This window comes from Python bivittatus, unplaced genomic scaffold (genome assembly GCF_059951505.1).
Source record: "Python bivittatus isolate LINGU-HERP-01145 unplaced genomic scaffold, Pbiv_v1 ctg000610_np1212, whole genome shotgun sequence".
NCBI lineage: Eukaryota > Metazoa > Chordata > Lepidosauria > Squamata > Pythonidae > Python > Python bivittatus.
In genome coordinates this window covers 44807830-44825396 of record NW_028277088.1, presented here as the reverse complement: position 1 = coordinate 44825396, position 17567 = coordinate 44807830, and the positions used below count along the sequence as shown (strand labels likewise).

Sequence of the window (17567 nt, the reverse complement as noted above, 5' to 3'; positions counted from 1 at the left end):
GCAGAGCAAGGTAGCAGCTTCTAGCATCTTTATTTCCAATAATGCCCCCAGGCCCCATGTGAGTCCCACATTTTTTTTTCTTAGACAATAAAAATGATGGCCAGCAGTAATACCTGTGAGAGGGAGAGCTAGAAGGGATTCTGGCAAACAGGTGCTTTGGAACCAATTATGGCTACCATTTTGTGCAAGGGAGAATCTTCTAGCAGACACTTTCTGAAAGTGCCCATAAAAGTTTCACACGTGCCTGCAGTTTTGCCATCTACCCTGTTCTCCTCCTCTATTGCTAATGCTCTGCTTCCTATCTCAATAATGGAAAACTAACAACTTAAAATGCCTTGTTCAAAAAATATGAAGAACCTTTCAAAGGTCTGAACAGTAGATGGAACTTGTCTTCAGAGTAATCACTGGCATTTTAATCTGAATAAATAAAGTGGTGTTTTCTGTGCCTTGGTTGCAAACATTTTCAATTACCTGAGTTAGTTCATGCCTCTGTTGAGAAGACTGCAAGGTCACTATGGAATGTAAATAACTATTTATTAACTTTAACTTGTAGAAACTATTATCATGGCACTGTTACAAGAAGTACTAGTAATATGTGCAGAGCAAATAAAGCATTTAAAAAAAGATGTGCATCTTATTTGTGAACATGTATTCCAAAAGAGCCTTTGGATTTGAACCTGCTGAAATGTATCTTGAAAGGGCATTGCCCAAATCACTTGCATCAATATCATAGATTTCATCATTGGTCCCACTGTCTTTAGGGGCCCTGCATTATTGGTTTAGGTCAGATATATAGTGAGTTTTGGAAGCTCATGCAACTTCCCAAATAAGCTACTTGAACTGCATGTTCCTTGAACTGCATGAGACATTCTTCAGTTGACTGAATTGCACTATCCTAGCATCTGGTTAAAGAATTCAACTTTGAATTGTTTTTTGGGATCTGTTATGGGATTACCATATCAAGTAATCAAAATGACACTTTTGATGACTCTTGTATTCTTGTAGGAAAATAGTTTCATTGTGAAATCTCTCTGCCACCAATTCAGAACATTTTCAAATCCCTAATCTGACCAGGAAGACTCTAGACATTTTTCATTAGTCCACATGAAGACTAATGAACATCAATACATTTGAGTCTTTTGCTTACAACATTTCTTTCCAAAGACTATGTCATGCCACAATACAAACCACACATACATTTGAGGTTATGTCTGTTTCTGATTATTCCATTTTGCTCTGCCACTGTCTTCCCACAAAGAGTTCATGTCAAAGCATTATCCTCCATAGTAGCAACTATAGCATCTTCTCAATTTGATGTAGGATAAGCTTTGCTGATTCCATTAAACTTGTTTGTTCTGAATGGCTGATATCAGGTGTGCAATGCAGAATAACAAAGTAACTGTTATTCAGTTCATTTCAAATGTGCCACATTCTTTTGTTTAAACTTTTGTTGCTGTATGATCTGATACTGAATTGATTATTCAATGTGTTGGTATGTGTAGAGTTTTTGGGTGGTGATTCTAGGATGTTCCTAGAGTCCAGCATCAAACTCAGACATCAGCTCCTCAGTTTTAAGAAAGTCTCCATTATTGGGTTCCTACAAGTGATCTGAAATGTCACACAGTCCTAGGTTTTGGATAACAGGCATTCTTACAGTAACAATTAGTTTTTTCTAGAACATTTTGCCAGTCAAGAGACTCTGGTGCAATCTTCTCTTGGTGCTGATCATGTATGGTGGCCTTTAACTTAGTTTCTTTCACGTTCTTTTTCCCCGTGGAATGCTGTTTGGTAATTTACTCCCTTACATGCCAGATTTCTGTGCCAATGTGGTTGCCATCTTCCACGAGGAAATTCCTCGAGGTTGATTACATGCAAGTATCATATATTGTATATCAATTTGTACATTACTGACTTTGGATTCAAACCAAGTAAACTTCTACTGTACTTTAACATTTGGAAGAAATGCCAGCTAAAATTGCATTATGCACATCAGCCAACTTAAAGGCAGCTGTTGCTAAATTGATTCATTATATAATATATGAACTTGCTAGGGCAAAGGAGCCAGTCTTTCTGATGTGAATTCAAGGGCCAATGGCTCTCTATAAGCAGGAACAATCAACAGATAAATGGCAAGATTAAGGAGGTAATTAAAGAAGGTATCCATATCCAGAATGATGGGAGAAAATGTAAACACTCTTTTTATAAATGGCTAAAATGAGAACGGTTTTTTTCAGTAAATCTGCTTACATAGTTCTCCATGTTTGTCCTTAGATTTATAGTAACCATTTTTCCCTTTCTCTCTCCCTCTCTCTGTGTTAGCTTCCATTCTGATAGAATTATTGCTTCCTTGGCTTCTGAAATCCTCAGGAAGATTGAATATTAGCAAGATGCATTCAGCCACGCAACTATATTCTCTTTGGATTTTAAATCTGAGAACCCAAACAATTTTTAAAATAAAATTAACTTTCTTGTTTCATTTATTTCTCATCCACATTTTGAAGACAAGGTGGCAGTGCTAACTGGAATTATGTGATACAGCCCATATGCTGCCGTCCATATGGGTTTGTTATTCTATCTCCCTGCATCAGAGAAGCTGTACATTTATTGACCATTTTCTAGCAAATTTGGTGTACTTCTAAAACCACAAAAGAACCATTTAAGTTTGCTACATGCTAGTACTTATAATGGTTAGCCAACCATCCTTTGTTAAATACAAAACAGGGAAAAACAGGGAAAGAGAAGAAATGAAAAACTGCTATCCAAACTGTCATGAAAACCAAAATAGTTCCTCAAAATCTAGCTGAAGGAAAAGCAAATCTAATTCATGGGGTTGGGGGAAATGCCTTAAATGCTGGAAATAATATGATGACAGCATTATCTGGGATATAAAGGACAGGGACAAGAAACAAAATCATAAAACTCCATAAACAGACAGCTGGATTTTCCCTAGTTTAACAATAGGAAATTGTTACAATTGCAGCATGTAGACAACCGCCTTCCCTTCTCTACAATATTTATCTCTTAGCTGAATGGCTTTTGCTCAAGCATACGCATCCTATGTTTAAATATTAGATCAAGGTTTAAGATTTGAAACCTGAATCATTACAATTTCAGTAACATCATACTAAACAGTTGGGCACAAGCTTGCTTTTTATAGTGTTTAGGCTCAATGTTATCTAGATACTTTTCTCACGTAAGGTCTTGCGATTTGAATTTGGCTGTTCATTAAATAGGCATTAGAGGTTTACCTAAATGAAGCTTTGATATATTAAAAGTTTTATCATTTTTCCACAAAAAGTTGTGGAAGTGGACTTCTGAAAACTATGGCTTCTTTTAATATTAGCGCATTTAAATCCTGTACCATGTCAATTTAGATTGCCACTAAATTTGGGTGGTTATACCTTGGGAAATTTGTAAAAAAAAAAAAAGATTTTGGAAAAGTGAGGGAAATGAAATGCCTGCAAAGATGACTGAAGAGACAATGGCAGAAAATCAGAAGTGGATGTTACTGAGTCCTGATAAGAGCTCATGTTTGAGCCTGCACAGTGACAATAAAAGCAGCAAAATGTCCATTCTCTGCACTTATGACATCCAGTTTCCTGGCAACCCTCTTCAGAGTAAGATCAACAGTACAAAATGAACCCCTGCAGGTACGCCAGATGAATTGGCAAGTGCCTTAGCAGATCAAGTTCACTTATACCCACTCTGGACTGGATGCTCCACTGCAGTTAGCAAGGCAATGACTTGTGTTACAACCTGGGATTCTTTTATCCCTGTGGAGTCTCAGAGAGTGGCTAAGGTGCTCTGATATTTAAATGCCTCCACCTGTGGATTTGATCCATGCTCATCCTGGTTTATTTGGATGGCCAAAGGCTTATAAGCTGGCTCTGGGAAGTAGTTAACACCTGTCTGGAAAAAGATGTGATGCTACTTGTTTAAGGAGGCAGTAGTGTGCCATCTCCTGAAAAAGCCCCTCCAGGATCTGGCTGTTTTTGACAGTTTTTGCCCAGTTTCCAATCTCCACTTCCTTATAAAGGTAGTTGAAAAGATGGTTGCAAATCCACTACAGAGGATCCAAACATAATGGATTCTCTAGGGCAGTGTTTCTCAACCTTGGCCACTTGAAGATGTGTGGACATCAACTCCCTGGGAGCTGAAGTCCACACATCTTCAAGTGGCCAAGGTTGAGAAACACTGATCTAGAGCCTTTTCAGTCAGGATTCAAAGTTGGTTATGAGATGGAAATAGAATTGATCTTGCTAGTTCATGGCCTCACTTGGGACCTTGATGGGGGAAGGAGTATGCCTCTGTTGGTCCTATTAGGTATCTCAGTGGCATACAAGACCATTGACCATAGTATTCCTCTGGAGTGCCTGCAGGGGGTGGGATTTGGGAGCATCGTTTTACAAAGGTTCTGCTCCTACCTCTATGGATGATTCTGTGCTGTGGTTGTAGGAGCCCCTGCAGGATGCATCAAGGCTCAGTGCTTTCTCCCATGTTATTTAACATCTAATAAAACCACTAGAGGTGGCCATTTGGCAGTTCAGGGCGAGATGAGAGTGTTATACTTTGATAGCCCAGGCCAACCTGGAGATGCCATCAGAGTCCTGTATACAGTGCTGATGGGGATCTGGGTTGGCCAATATAAGCTCAGATTAAACCTTTCTAAGATATTGCTACCTATCAATAGACATAATCTAGTAACATTAGCCCCAGTACTGTAGTACTACAATACATTCTACATCACGCTGTCTTCGGAGATGACAGCTGGTACAAAATGCAGCAGCCAGATTTCTGACATGGGCAACTCCATCAGATTGGAGTAATGCTGGTTTTGTTATTGCTGCATTACCAGTAGGCTCCTGGGTCTAGTTCAAAGTGCTAGTTATTGTCTTTAAAGCTGTTAACAGCATGGCATCTGTATCACTATGAAATATGGAATAAAATACTTAGTGGGACGCAGAAAGCGGCTAGGTGGGACACCAGCTAAGCTGTTAAAACCGTAACAGAATAGTAACAGAATGCCTAAATATGTTTCTCAGAAGTTGTTGCAATCACCTCTGCAAAATTCATCAATCCAGTAATGGACTACATTTCTTCAAACCATGCAACCCATCCCCCTCCAACCCAGAAACAGTTCAAACCATTCTGAGGGTAGCCAGCCCCGAAACAAGCTATGTCCACATCTCAAAGTGCTTCTGGTTTGCATGATTTGCTTTTGGAAATCACTCACTCCACACGAGTTTGGTTCAAAGGCATTGTTATGACCTGGAGTGAAATTGAACTTTCTAGTTCTCAGGTCAATTTTCAGACTAATTTTGCACATACCATTTGTAAGATACACTGCAGAACCCACTGAAGTTCTAGTTTTGAGAACCACCCATCCCATTAATTTAAATATATTACCACTGTTAGCATTAGCTAACGGTTCAGGGAACACAAGTCACTGCTTCTCTTATTAACTGGCAAATTTATTAGCCACCCAACTCCAATGGATTTTGGGATGTATTATTATTTAACTTTACCTGTTTGCTAGCAAATTATATCACAAGCCATGCTAAGCACTATAAATCTTAGTAGTGTAAAAGAAGACAGCGCCTAAATTTATCTCAAAATATTTCTAGTTGTATTTAATTGGTAATAGTGGCTGTTACCACCTGTTTTGAATCTTGGCTTCCTATTTTACCAGAAATTATCCAGGAAATGATTACAGCATGACTGACTGAAGCCAGGGCTGATATCCAGCAATACATTGTGTGATTATCATTGCTCAAGATACTAAACCAGCTTAATTGGACTGTATAGCAGCCTAGCATAATCAGCAAGCTATGATTAAGGCAGAACTCCTTCTCTGAAATTTGTACCTAGGTTAATTTAGTTACCTGGACTCCTTACATTGTCTGGATTCACTTGAAGTTAGCCAGCTCTTCTAGCAATGAGAGACTAAAGCAGCCACATACTCCAGCCACTCATCTGAGTATATAAAACACTCAGAACCTTGCCCGTCCAGCATTGAATTACAGGGTATTTTTTTGTGGTTTGCACAAGGCTGGGTCAGATGTGTCACATGAATACATTGTTAAAGCATCCATGAACACGGAGCATTTAAAGAGAGAAGCATTTCTTAATCCAGCCCTAGTGACAGTAAATCTCAATCCCTTTATTCTATGCCTGGAGCAGCCAAGCAGCCTCTGCTTAAAAACCTCTGATGGAAAGTCCACTTCTCCTGCATGCCCCTGTAAAGAGCAGCATCCTTCTATTACACTGTTATTTCCCATTTCTCCATGATAATCTCCTTGGCTCAATGCTGCTTATTTGCATATAAGTAGTAAAGACATTTCATGCCAAAGTGTTTCTTTTAAGGACTTTCATGCACACATACCGTGCATACGTTTGCTTGGCTGTATTTACAAGGAGGTGGAAACATCAAATAAATGGAAGGCTGCATAAGCCTGTGCAAATCAATCCATTGGATCAATCTCAGTGGGCTGCCTCCCCCCACCAAAAACCTATCTGAATCATCTGACCTGATTTGACACATCAAATTGTAGCAATGAACTGCACAGCCCTATATTTTTAAATATTTACTCAATACGATGTTCAACTGAGAAAACTGAGCCTTGGTTTTGAGTGAATGGAATTAATCTGCAGATGTGAAATATTCCTTGAATGGCATCTGACAGCAGAGGGCGAGGATCACCCTAATATCACAATATGATTATGGCAAGAGATGAATTTGCACTTCGCCAGATCGCAATGCACATGACTGAAATAACTTTACACACAGCAAAATGAATTAAAAGTTTACTTTAATTCTGAACCATCTGTATAACTGTTTTCATGAAGCATCTGTATCATAGCAGGCTACAATAATTTTGGATAAAAGGCAACTGGTAAACTGTCCAATACAAGGTTCCATACAACAGTTTTTACTGGCCTCTATCCAGGCATCTCCAGATAAAGTTTTTGATCAAAAACATGAAATAGATCCACCTGCTTATTTTAAGCATATTAAAAAGGAAACTAATTGGACCATTTCTATTTGTCTAACTTTTTTTTATACAAAAGGGCTACACAATGTTACACTTTTCCGAATACAATCAGAGTGATTATGAATTAGTGTTCTACACCATTACTCAATCCTTAAAAATCAGAAATTGCTGTAGCATGTTCACTATAACTTAAACACAGAGACTTAAAAACCCTACAATTACTGCAAAAGAGAAAACTACTCTGAAAGCAAGCAAGGTCAGTACCATTACAGATATTTAAAAATTAAAAAAAAAAGTTTTAAACAAGCAAGGCTAGAGTTTGATAAATTCCATCTTGTGATTCATTCTTGTGCATTCTTCTATTTCATGAGTCACTCCCCAAATCCATTTGTTACTCCTCGACCAAAAGGACCAGAACAAAAAGTTTACTTCAGTTGTTCCCATAGGAAACTCAGCTTGGTTAGTGTGTCAGGCACTTTCTGAGATACCAGCCCACCCCTCGAGCACTCTCAGCAACTCTACAGGCCAATCACAATGCAAGATCAGACAATACAGCTGTGTAAAAGGAAAAACAAACAATGATTATGGCTACTCATGTTAAAAACTGCATCAAGCTTGCAGTGTAACATATTTACATTAATCACTTTCACAAATCACGAGTTTGGCATTCCTCTTTCAGACCAACGTGGACCAACCCAAAGCAGTTCCCTCCCTGCCAGCCAAGTTCTCAGATTGTAGGTAGAGCTTCTTACCTAAAGGATGATTTACAGGTCAGTATCGAACCAGGCCAACTGATTACTGTCACCTGGAGGGAGCCCATCCATAAGGTCCTGGGCATGTCCTAGATCTGGTAGCCCATCAACTGGGTAGTCAGCACCAGGGTGATGGCCACCCATTTCATGTTCCATCATTGGGTCCATACCCAAGGCATCCTGACCATATCCTCCAGAGTGGAAAGAACGGTAGCTAGGATCTAAGAAAGTTAAGGGTGGCAGAGGGGAGGAGGAGGGGAAATCATGTTAATATGTTAGATGCAACAGAAGCTCCAGGTATCAAGTGTGTGAAATTCATAATCTAGCCACACTGAAGTCATTTTCTAGCCCAGGTTTACATGGACAAAAAGCATGCTACTATCAGAAGCATAAGCAAATTTCATCCAAGCCATTAGTCTGCATACTGCTGAAAACCTAGAACACATATACTATCACAGTGCACAAACCTAAATACAGACCTTTAAATATGCAACCAGAAAGGTTTATGGCTTGTTCACTTTTTTTGCAACCATCATGTCTAAAAATATGCTGCTTATATAAAGGAAACCTTATATACACTTCACATGTTAGAACACAAGCAATGAATCAATATTGCCTTGATGAAGTACTCACTAAGGCTTTAATACATGTTGTACAGGCAGTCCTTGCTTAGTGACCACTCATTCAGCAACCATTCAAAGTTACAACAGTGCTGAACAAGGAGACTTATGGTTGGTCCTTGAAGTTGCAGTCATCACAGTATCCCCACAATCACATGGTCATGATTCAGGTGTTTGGCAACTGGTGCGCAATGACAATGGCCACAGCATCCCATAGTCACATGATCGCTATTTGTGACCACTGATGTCCAACAAGCAAAGTCAATAGGGAAGCCAGCAGGATGTTGCAAGTTATAGTCATGTGCTGCCACGCTTAATGACTGTAACTGGAACCGCCATCATAGGTCAATACATTGTATATCATTGCAAATACCTAAGTCAATGTAATGGGAGCAGCTGCCTCACATTTAATGTTTTCATTAAGTCAAGTCATCTGCACAACTGATACATACCATCTGGGCGATAGCCAAGAGGTTCTCCTTGGGCACCAATATCAAGTCCCAAATCAGCACTCTGTAGGATATATGTAAAATGGGATCTGAGCTAGGAAGTTAATTCCAAAATATATCTCCCAGTTTTATAAATTAATTTGCAGGTCCATAATTTCAAAAACTATATTTTATACATGAGTTATTTGTACATAGGCATAGAATGAACAGTTCTAGTTACTTTTCTGTATAGCCAGTCTTAGAATAATTAAGCCAAATACCTTGGTAGAAAAATTTTACATTTCTTTTTACATGCAGAATTGTTCCTGCCACACTGTCTTATTGTTAAGATTTAATATTGGATGTTCTGTTTTCTTATACAAATGTTTTTATAAGCACATCATTTGGACAAGTATTCAAGTGATTTAGCTTTGCACTGAAAACTAATCAGCACAGAACAAAATAACAGCTAGCAAATATGCCAAGACAGACTAAAAGAAGCACCCAGGAACTCAACCTAATTCCTGGTTATTTAGTTTGCTGTTTCTAAGGTGAATGCTTATTCTGTACTATTTGATTAAAATTTTAATTTGAAACCCAGTACAAAATCCAGAGAATTCTGTGAACAGGAAGAAAGTTAGATGGAGAAAATTTAGCAGTCTAACCCACCTCATTCCAAGCCATTGGTTCAGTCCTAAAGAGAGAACTGGTCAGTTCCACTGACAGCCGTTTCTTATAATCTTGTGGTTTATCTTCAGACATTCTAAACAATACTGCAGCTGCATATGTTGCTGTCCAAGAAAAAAAGAATTTTAGCAAAGGAACCTAAAATCAAAGCAAGGCCAATCCCATTCCCCATTTCACTTACCCACACCCTCATTTCTAGAATGAAGTAGTTCTGTTAATGGTGCTGTAGCTCCCTCTGCTTCAATTGCCTCAGCTGCTTCTTTGTCTTGAGCCAGTTCACATAGTACACCTGCAGCTACTCTCTGGATGTTCTCAATAGGGGAATATAGCAGCTAGCAGTAGGAAGGGAAAGAATGACATAAATTCTGGGGTGTTTTTAGAACACAAACTATTAGTAACTAGGACTCGATGTCTGGCTATTATTAGGCACCAAAAGTTATGGTAGGCATCTTCTTACTGAATATTACAACTAGACAAAGTTATAGTTGTCATGGAGAGAAAATAATGTAGAATCCCCTATTCCTTAGGAAACTCTACTGAGAATCTATTTCCACTGGAGATTTCAAGCCTATTTTCAAGTTGTTTTACAGAGAACACCAATTTTTGTACCGAATACCAAACTCACAACTCAGATCAGGTTTTAAAAAACACATGCAGTATATTTTCATTAGATCTCAACTAGTTTAAGTATTAGTCAAAAGACTTCACCTACCTGGACAAAGAGTGGAATGGTGTTTAGACCTCTAATTACAATCCTATTGTGGACATCTCTAGCCAGGATATGAAGGGCTCCAGTGCAGCCCTCAACTATTTCCTCCATACGCACACCCTCCTGTACAGAAAACATAATGGGCTTAATACTGGTAGGCAAGATATTTGCTACAAAATGCCTAACCAATTCACAACATTAACATACCTCACCAGATAAACATATTTGCATTTATTCAACTGCTCACACACAATTCAATTATCAGGTAAGTTTTCTAACTTACAGACAAGGAAAGGGCTACCTCTTTTGGCTGGTTAGTCACATTTCTTTTTTTCTGCCTTGTCTGGGAGCTGCAAGGGACACACCTAACAACACTGCAACAAGCAATGGGCAGGGCTAATACCTTAGAATTCCTATCTTCCACATTTGCCGGGGGGGGGAATTAAGGGACAAAATGAATGTCTTTACAGAAATATGGGGCTGATTCTTCCACTTTAAAACCTTTAACAGGAAAAACCAGCCCAATTCATTGATGGTTTTGAAGTGGTACTATTACATTCTGCAAGATACATATTCTTTTAGCCCCCTGCTCCCAAAACAAACAAGTCCAAAATTTCCACACCCATCTATTTGGGGGAATTTTGGGATATGCAGATGGATTTGGGGTCACAAGGAGCCCATGGGTAAGAGCTACTACCTAATGCAGGCCATCTTGCCAGTAAACATCCATGTTTTCTACACTGCAACTTGAACTTGTGAATTCACTTACAATGAACTTAAAACACTGCAGATACAAATCTTTGGAATAATTTATTCTCACCATGACCATATACTTAATTTACCCTTACTGAAATTCACTGCTAAAATGTTCTTGGTTGCCTATACAGAATTAAAGTTAACAACTTACCAATACTTTAATCTAGGAATTTAGTTTAACTACATGGGATCAAACTCTGAAAAGGAGTACCAGCTGCAGCTTCTACCATTTTAATTTGCAATAATGATTGTAATCCTCAGGAATACTGCCAACTCTTTTTAAAGCTGAACTAGAGATACTATCTGCTGCTGCTAGAGTTTACCTATGTAAATGTCTTGGCTGAAGAATCAGCATTTCAGCACTAAGATATCAAATCTAAGATTGTATTTCAATTGCTGAAAGAACACAGCCTTTATGACAATCATGTTCTTAAGAGTTTTTTTCTGGCTACAATGCATACCAAAATCATTCTATTGATGACTGCACACATTTATTCCAGTGGGAAGATTGTGAAGATCATGCCAGAGCACATCTTCAAACACTAACTCCATATCCATCAATTGTGCAAAAGCTTCTTATGAATTTTGGTAGAGTTATTGTATCAAGTCTGCAAAACTCTGTAAGACTTCCAAATAGCAGCAAAATGTTATTTCTATATCTCTTTGCAGTCACCTGCTGGTCATCTGGAATTCTACAGCCTATGTACTGAGAGCCCCAGTTCCAGGTATTACTCTCTGCCTATCACAGATACAAAAGTATCCCACATACATATAACTGAGATGTCAATTATATTGGGGATATGTTATCTAACATTATCCTGACCCAAAGATTTTTAAAAATCTTACACAGTACATGGAAGTGAGGGGTGGGAGACCTCAAGACCTTAGATCTTACAGTATTTATAAAAGTGCCATTATAGGTAGTCCTCACTTAACGAGAGGAACTGGGACCATAATTTCCATCACTAAGTGATGCAACTGTAAAGAGCAATGTCACATGACCATGCCGCTTAGCAATGGAAATTCCAGCACTCCCGTCACTGTTGTTGAGCGAGGATGTCATGTTGCCGTTTGCGACCTCCTGCCGGCTTCCCCACTGACTTTGCTTGTAGGAAGATGGCAAAGAAGGTTGCAAATGGTGATCACATGACTGCGGGATGCTACAACACCCTAAGTACAAGAACAGATTGTAAGTACCAATTGTTCAGCATCATGGTATGTTCAAACAGTCACTGAACCAGCGGTTGTTAAGCGAGGACCACCTATATTTGCTATAACAGCCAGGAATTAGATATGCACTTTAACTTTGTTATTATTTAGCTGCTCTAAGTGTAATAGATTTTTCATTTATATAGGAAATTTTACTTTGTGAAATACTAATTTGTAACAAATGGATATCAGGTTTGCAAAGATACTTGGTTAAATAAAGTAAAAGGAATGCACAACAGAATTTGATATCTTTTCTAACTTGAATCCCTGCAACACTAATTAATGCCATTCAGCATCAAGCACCACATACCACAAACTGCTGCTGTGTACCACCCATTGAAGTACGACGTTGGGTATCTTGATGTGCTCTAACTAGCAGCTGCACTAGTCTTGGTATTGCACCTTGTTCACGCAACGGAGCATGATTTGCTGGACAGAGAGCAAGGTTACGGATCAAGCCAACAGTAGCCTGCAAATGTAAGGAGAGCAATTAGAAAGGTAATGACATGCTGCAAAGTACCCCAGAATTTAGCTTCACAACTCAAGCCTTTGAAAATAATTTTAATTCATTGCATTTTTGTAACAGATTTAAGAGGCCAGCTAGATTTTGTGCACTTCTTCCTCCCCATCATAAACCTAAGATTATAGTGATAATTTGGTTACCAAATCACCTCACCTTTATAAGAGGCCAGTGGGATGGTGGATGCAAGAGTTTAACCACCACTGGTAGACCATAATGAAGACGCACAGCATTTTGGGCCATTTCAGCTTCCTGATGCCGACTGGTGAGGTGGCGGAGGGCACAGATAGCTGGCTCAGTGATGTCTTCCCTGTCACCAGCACGGAGAACTGTGCGCACAAGAGCTTCAATTCCACCAACTTGGCACACCATCATTTTATTCTTGTAATTATTGCAAGTAAGGTTAGAAAGGATGCCAGCAGCACAGGTCACAACATTGATATCATCTGATCCTAAAAGCTGCACAAGTGTTCCCAGAAGACCTTCCATGCCTTCCTGTAAGAAGAGGTGCATTTAATATCAGCCTTTCTGTGAAACTGTATGCCATTATCCATAGCAATTAATAACCCTGAAATATCATCTCCACCTCACCCCTGATCTATTCTGTATTGCATTGCGTACCTCACCTGTGGGTTCTATCAACAAGATGTAAGTATTTTTCAGGATTGACGGACACCTGACTGGAGAAGGGAACCTTGTGATATACCAGCAGCATCATGGTTAACAATCCTACAAGGGACAGCATTGGGTTTTCCAAATAAAGGCGCATTAAGCGCTTCATTATACTTTGATGCTGGCAAGAGAATAAGGAATTGTTGAGGAATACTTTGAACATCAAGGTGAATGGCTTGTTTCTCAAAGGACTGGAGCAAATTAATACTGGAGAAGCCTCTTATTTCAAAAATACTTTGAATTCATTTTCATTTGATTTATATAAAGCACTATGGAAACGTTTACATCATGAAACTCACTTTCATAAGGGCATATGGATTCTAAATAATAAAGTGATCATAGAATTGGAAATTGATGTATTTGCTTCCCCTGATCCTATGCATTTCAAGTTTATCAGCTAGTTTATAATGCTTTTCACTTAAAAAAAACAAGATAGCGTGTGACCAGTGGACCATAAATAACTCTATAGTCAGTTTCCATAAGCTACCCTGTACAGTGGTACCTCTACTTACAAACGCCCCTACTTACGAATTTTTCAAGATACGACCAGCTCCGGCCCCAAAAATTTACCTCTACTTACGAACTCACCTCTACTTACGAACCGGATCCGCAGCCATTTTCCCTGCTGCCACGCGGTCGCGGCTTCCTATGGGCGAGATCGCGGTAGCAAGGAGACGTTCGATGAGGCTTGTGGTGTGTTTTGTGGTGTTTGGAAGGTTTTTGTGGCGTTTGGAAGGTTTTTGAGGTTTAAAAATAAAATGCATATGTTTCAGAACTGTTTAGCCGTATTTACATTGAACCTTATGGGGGAAATTTACCTCGGGGTGCGACCAAATTCGGAGGGCGGATTAGCCGTATTTACATTGAACCTTATGGGGAAATTTGCCTCGTGGTGCGACCAAATTCGGAGGACAGAATGGATTAACCGGATTTACATTGAACCTTATGGGAAACTTTACCTCGACTTGAGACCAACTCGAGTTGCAACCAGAGTCATGGAACGGATTAAGTTCGTAACTAGAGGTACCACTGTATTAATAATTTAGCATTTTTATACCCTAGTCCCAATGGTACATGGGTGTAGTTCTGATATGTTATAACCATGCGGTTTGAACCCCAAAATCATCTTTCCCTTATTCATATCTAAGCCTTTATGTTTCTTGAGATTTCAACCAAATCCATAAAATTATAATTCGCATGTTAATTAATTAATCTAGTTTGACGCAAAGTCAGGAAACAGCATAAGATGTAAGATTATGATGAAAAACCTTATTTAGCATTCTGACTGAATTCTGCCATCAAGTTATCCCCTAGGGCCTATCCATTATTTCAACTTGTTTTTTAAAAACATCTCAATCTGAGTTTTGTGCAATACTAGGATAACAGTACCAAAATCAACTCGATATAACAAAAATAATTTTCTAACACCAAGACCAGTTTATAGTGGAATATTAATAATCTTTCAAAAGTTCCCATTTCTTACCTGCTTAGTTGCAGCATCTGAAAGATTTCTAAGAGTCCAGAGACAATTCTGAACAAGACGTTGGCTTGGATCTGTAAGATGCAGTCCCAAGGCTTGCATTCCACCTAAAGATCAATTAGGATTTACTATCATTCATCTTTATTTCAACCTCTCATTATGGAGAAAATAATGTGCTTATTTTACTGCAAGGGCAGTTATTCACATCCTTGTAGACTGTATTCAAGTAGTCATGATGAAACTAAAGTATACCAGCTACACAATACACAGGGAACCATGTAGAGCAATTCTTAGTCTCAGATCTAATTTGATTCACAGTTCCACATGCATACATGCAATAGGTTCTAACACATTCCATGTTTGACAAAGTGCTAAGGCCAGTTATGAGATAAATTAAGCGAGTGATGTATTATGGACCTAATCTATCCAAAAGCCCAAGTGTTTGGGCAGATCAAAATTACTAAAAATGTTAAAAACAAAAACTGCAATAATAGCACAAAAACATATTATAAACATTTTAACAACCATTACTAAAATTTCCACTTTAGGAATGGTCTGCTGTCAATCGTTTTTGGTTTACTTAGCTGACACTAAGTCAGCTTTTGTTGAAAATAATACCTCCTGTTATTGAAGCATTCCACCCAGTTTAGAATAGCTCCTATATAAATGGTCATTTTATTACCTGCCCCCCCAAAGGAAATTTCAGTAATTTTGGCCTGATGAAAAACAGAAACAGTCCTGATTCTATGAAAAACGAAGCACTTACCAGCTTCAACAATTGCTGGTTTGTTACTAGAGCAGACTGATAGCACTTTCAGCACTCTACTTGTGGTCCACAACAATTTCTCATAGGTATAAGTCCTCATTATGTTTACTAGAGCCTGGGGTCCACCACTTGCCAAAATAATTAGCTGCCGAAAAAAAAAAAGTAATTAGTAAAGGAGTGACAATAGGCTAATCAGGATAGCTTTTTAAGATGGAATTGCAATCACTTCAGTCTGACACTACTGTGTCATGCTGTCAGCTGATCTGTAAATTCAAAAGTAGAAAACTGCATTTTCTCCTGGAATCTCAGGAAAAGGGTGGTATAGAAATATATATACTTAATAAATGGATAACATGAAGTCAGACCACCAGCCAATCTCCCAATATTGAGAATACCAATTTTCTAATCCTGCCTATTGATATTGGGTATGAACCTGGGATTATCTGTATGTGAAACGTATTTTATATTATTGATCTATCAACCCTCAAGGACTATTATTGGAGTCCAAATCACATACACAAAGCAGAGAACAGGATTAGCTTACTAAAATATTTTACACGTGTCCTACTAATGTTATTTGCCCAACATTACTATTTGTTGACTGCATAATAAAATTTCAAATATTACCTTGCTTTCTTGATTACCATATGCAAGAATCTGAAGACAATCTGTTGTAATGGCCAGAAACTTAACATTTGTCTTGTTGAGCAAGGCAACCATTTTTTGTAGACCTCCAGCTAGACGGACAGCCATTTTGGCACCTTCCTGATGCAACAGAAGATTGTGCAGAGTAGTAATAGCATAGAAAAGCACAGAATCCACTGGAGAACTATAAAGAAAAGCTCAAATTAACAAATATCCTACCCAAGGCCAACACAGAATAGATAGATACATCAAATCAATTATTTACATACCCAAGCATTTTAACCAGAGCAGGAATACCTCCTGATTTGAAGATTGCCAGCAAGCCTTCACGATGATGAGATAGGTTATGTAGTGTACCTGCAGTACAACGGGCTGTTTCTACATCATTTGTATTCTGCATAGTACGCACAATGGCAGAAACCATTTGAGGAGAACGCATGATAGCATGACGAGAAGCTTCTTTTTTGGACAACTGATGGACCATAACTGCTGCCTTGTTCACCACAACCTAATAAAGGCATTGAAATTCAACATTTTCAAAATCCAAAAGTGAGACCACTAAGATGATATGAATACACATATTGGTACGTGATCCGAAGACGTATGCCTCTTAGAGATCACGGTAAATATAAGCTGAATCAATGTGCACATACCTGGTCCTCATCATTTAACAGTTTGGTCAATTCTGGGATGGCACGAGTTGCAAGCTCTGCATCATCTTGGTAGTTTATCAAATTAACCACAGCATGTTTTAACATTTGGGAAGGTTCAGCAAGTCGTTGTACATTTGTTGGATGTGCAGCATCAAACTGTGTTGATGGGATTTGCATGCCTTCATCCAATGTTTCCGGGAACATGGCAGCACGCACTCTCTGTGCTCGGGTCATAGCATATTGTCCATCAATATCTGGAACAGGAGTAGGCACTTTTTCATCTAATTGATATGCAGTTGGGTGATTAATATGGTCATAGAATTCTACTTACCAGCAACCTGTTCCTGAGTGAAAGATTGAGAGAATCCCTGTTCCCATTCATACAGAACTTGGGTGGTATCAACATCTTCCTCTTCTGGGTTTCCCTTGCCACTCAGAGACGGAGCTGTTGTTGTGGCACCAGAGTGGATACCAGAATCCAGGTATGACTGTTGCTGCCAGTGACTGACAGCTGCTTTTCTATCCGGCTCCATTGCCATATCCAACTCCATTAAATCAGCTGTTGGCAATAAAGTAGTTAAAAAGAAGCTCGCTAAGATAAAACATTTGGCAAAATTTTATTAGAGTTTTAATTTGCTAGACATAAATTGCATGCTAGATATATACATTTTCTTTAAG

General features: G+C 38.7%; 2 protein-coding genes across 6 annotated transcripts in view; one reads left to right on the top strand and one right to left on the bottom strand.

Moving 5' to 3' along the window:
- The window catches only part of ULK4 (unc-51 like kinase 4), a 183322-nt gene extending 180225 nt beyond the window's left edge, over window positions 1–3097 (top strand). For both annotated transcript variants that reach the window (XM_088150921.1, XM_088150922.1), the window contains one exon: window positions 2320–3097. In XM_088150921.1, the coding sequence (XP_088007047.1) occupies window positions 2320–2383 (64 nt within the window). In that variant the 3' untranslated portion in view covers window positions 2384–3097. The remainder of the gene's footprint in view (window positions 1–2319) is intronic.
- The window catches only part of CTNNB1 (catenin beta 1), a 37928-nt gene that overhangs the window by 6723 nt on the left and 13638 nt on the right, over window positions 1–17567 (bottom strand). For 3 of the 4 annotated variants that reach the window (XM_007428670.4, XM_007428671.4, XM_088150924.1), the window contains exons 3-16: window positions 17221–17448; window positions 16890–17143; window positions 16506–16744; window positions 16219–16420; window positions 15592–15736; window positions 14829–14932; window positions 12830–13168; window positions 12464–12622; window positions 10192–10311; window positions 9661–9811; window positions 9462–9583; window positions 8817–8877; window positions 7745–7965; window positions 6793–7547 (exon numbers count right to left, since the gene is read on the bottom strand). In XM_007428670.4, the coding sequence (XP_007428732.1) occupies window positions 7757–7965; window positions 8817–8877; window positions 9462–9583; window positions 9661–9811; window positions 10192–10311; window positions 12464–12622; window positions 12830–13168; window positions 14829–14932; window positions 15592–15736; window positions 16219–16420; window positions 16506–16744; window positions 16890–17143; window positions 17221–17448 (2333 nt within the window). In that variant the 3' untranslated portion in view covers window positions 6793–7547; window positions 7745–7756. Of the gene's footprint in view, window positions 1–6792; window positions 7548–7744; window positions 7966–8816; window positions 8878–9461; window positions 9584–9660; window positions 9812–10191; window positions 10312–12463; window positions 12623–12829; window positions 13169–14828; window positions 14933–15591; window positions 15737–16218; window positions 16421–16505; window positions 16745–16889; window positions 17144–17220; window positions 17449–17567 lie in introns of those variants that run through there. The other variant, XM_088150925.1, reaches the window with a different exon arrangement.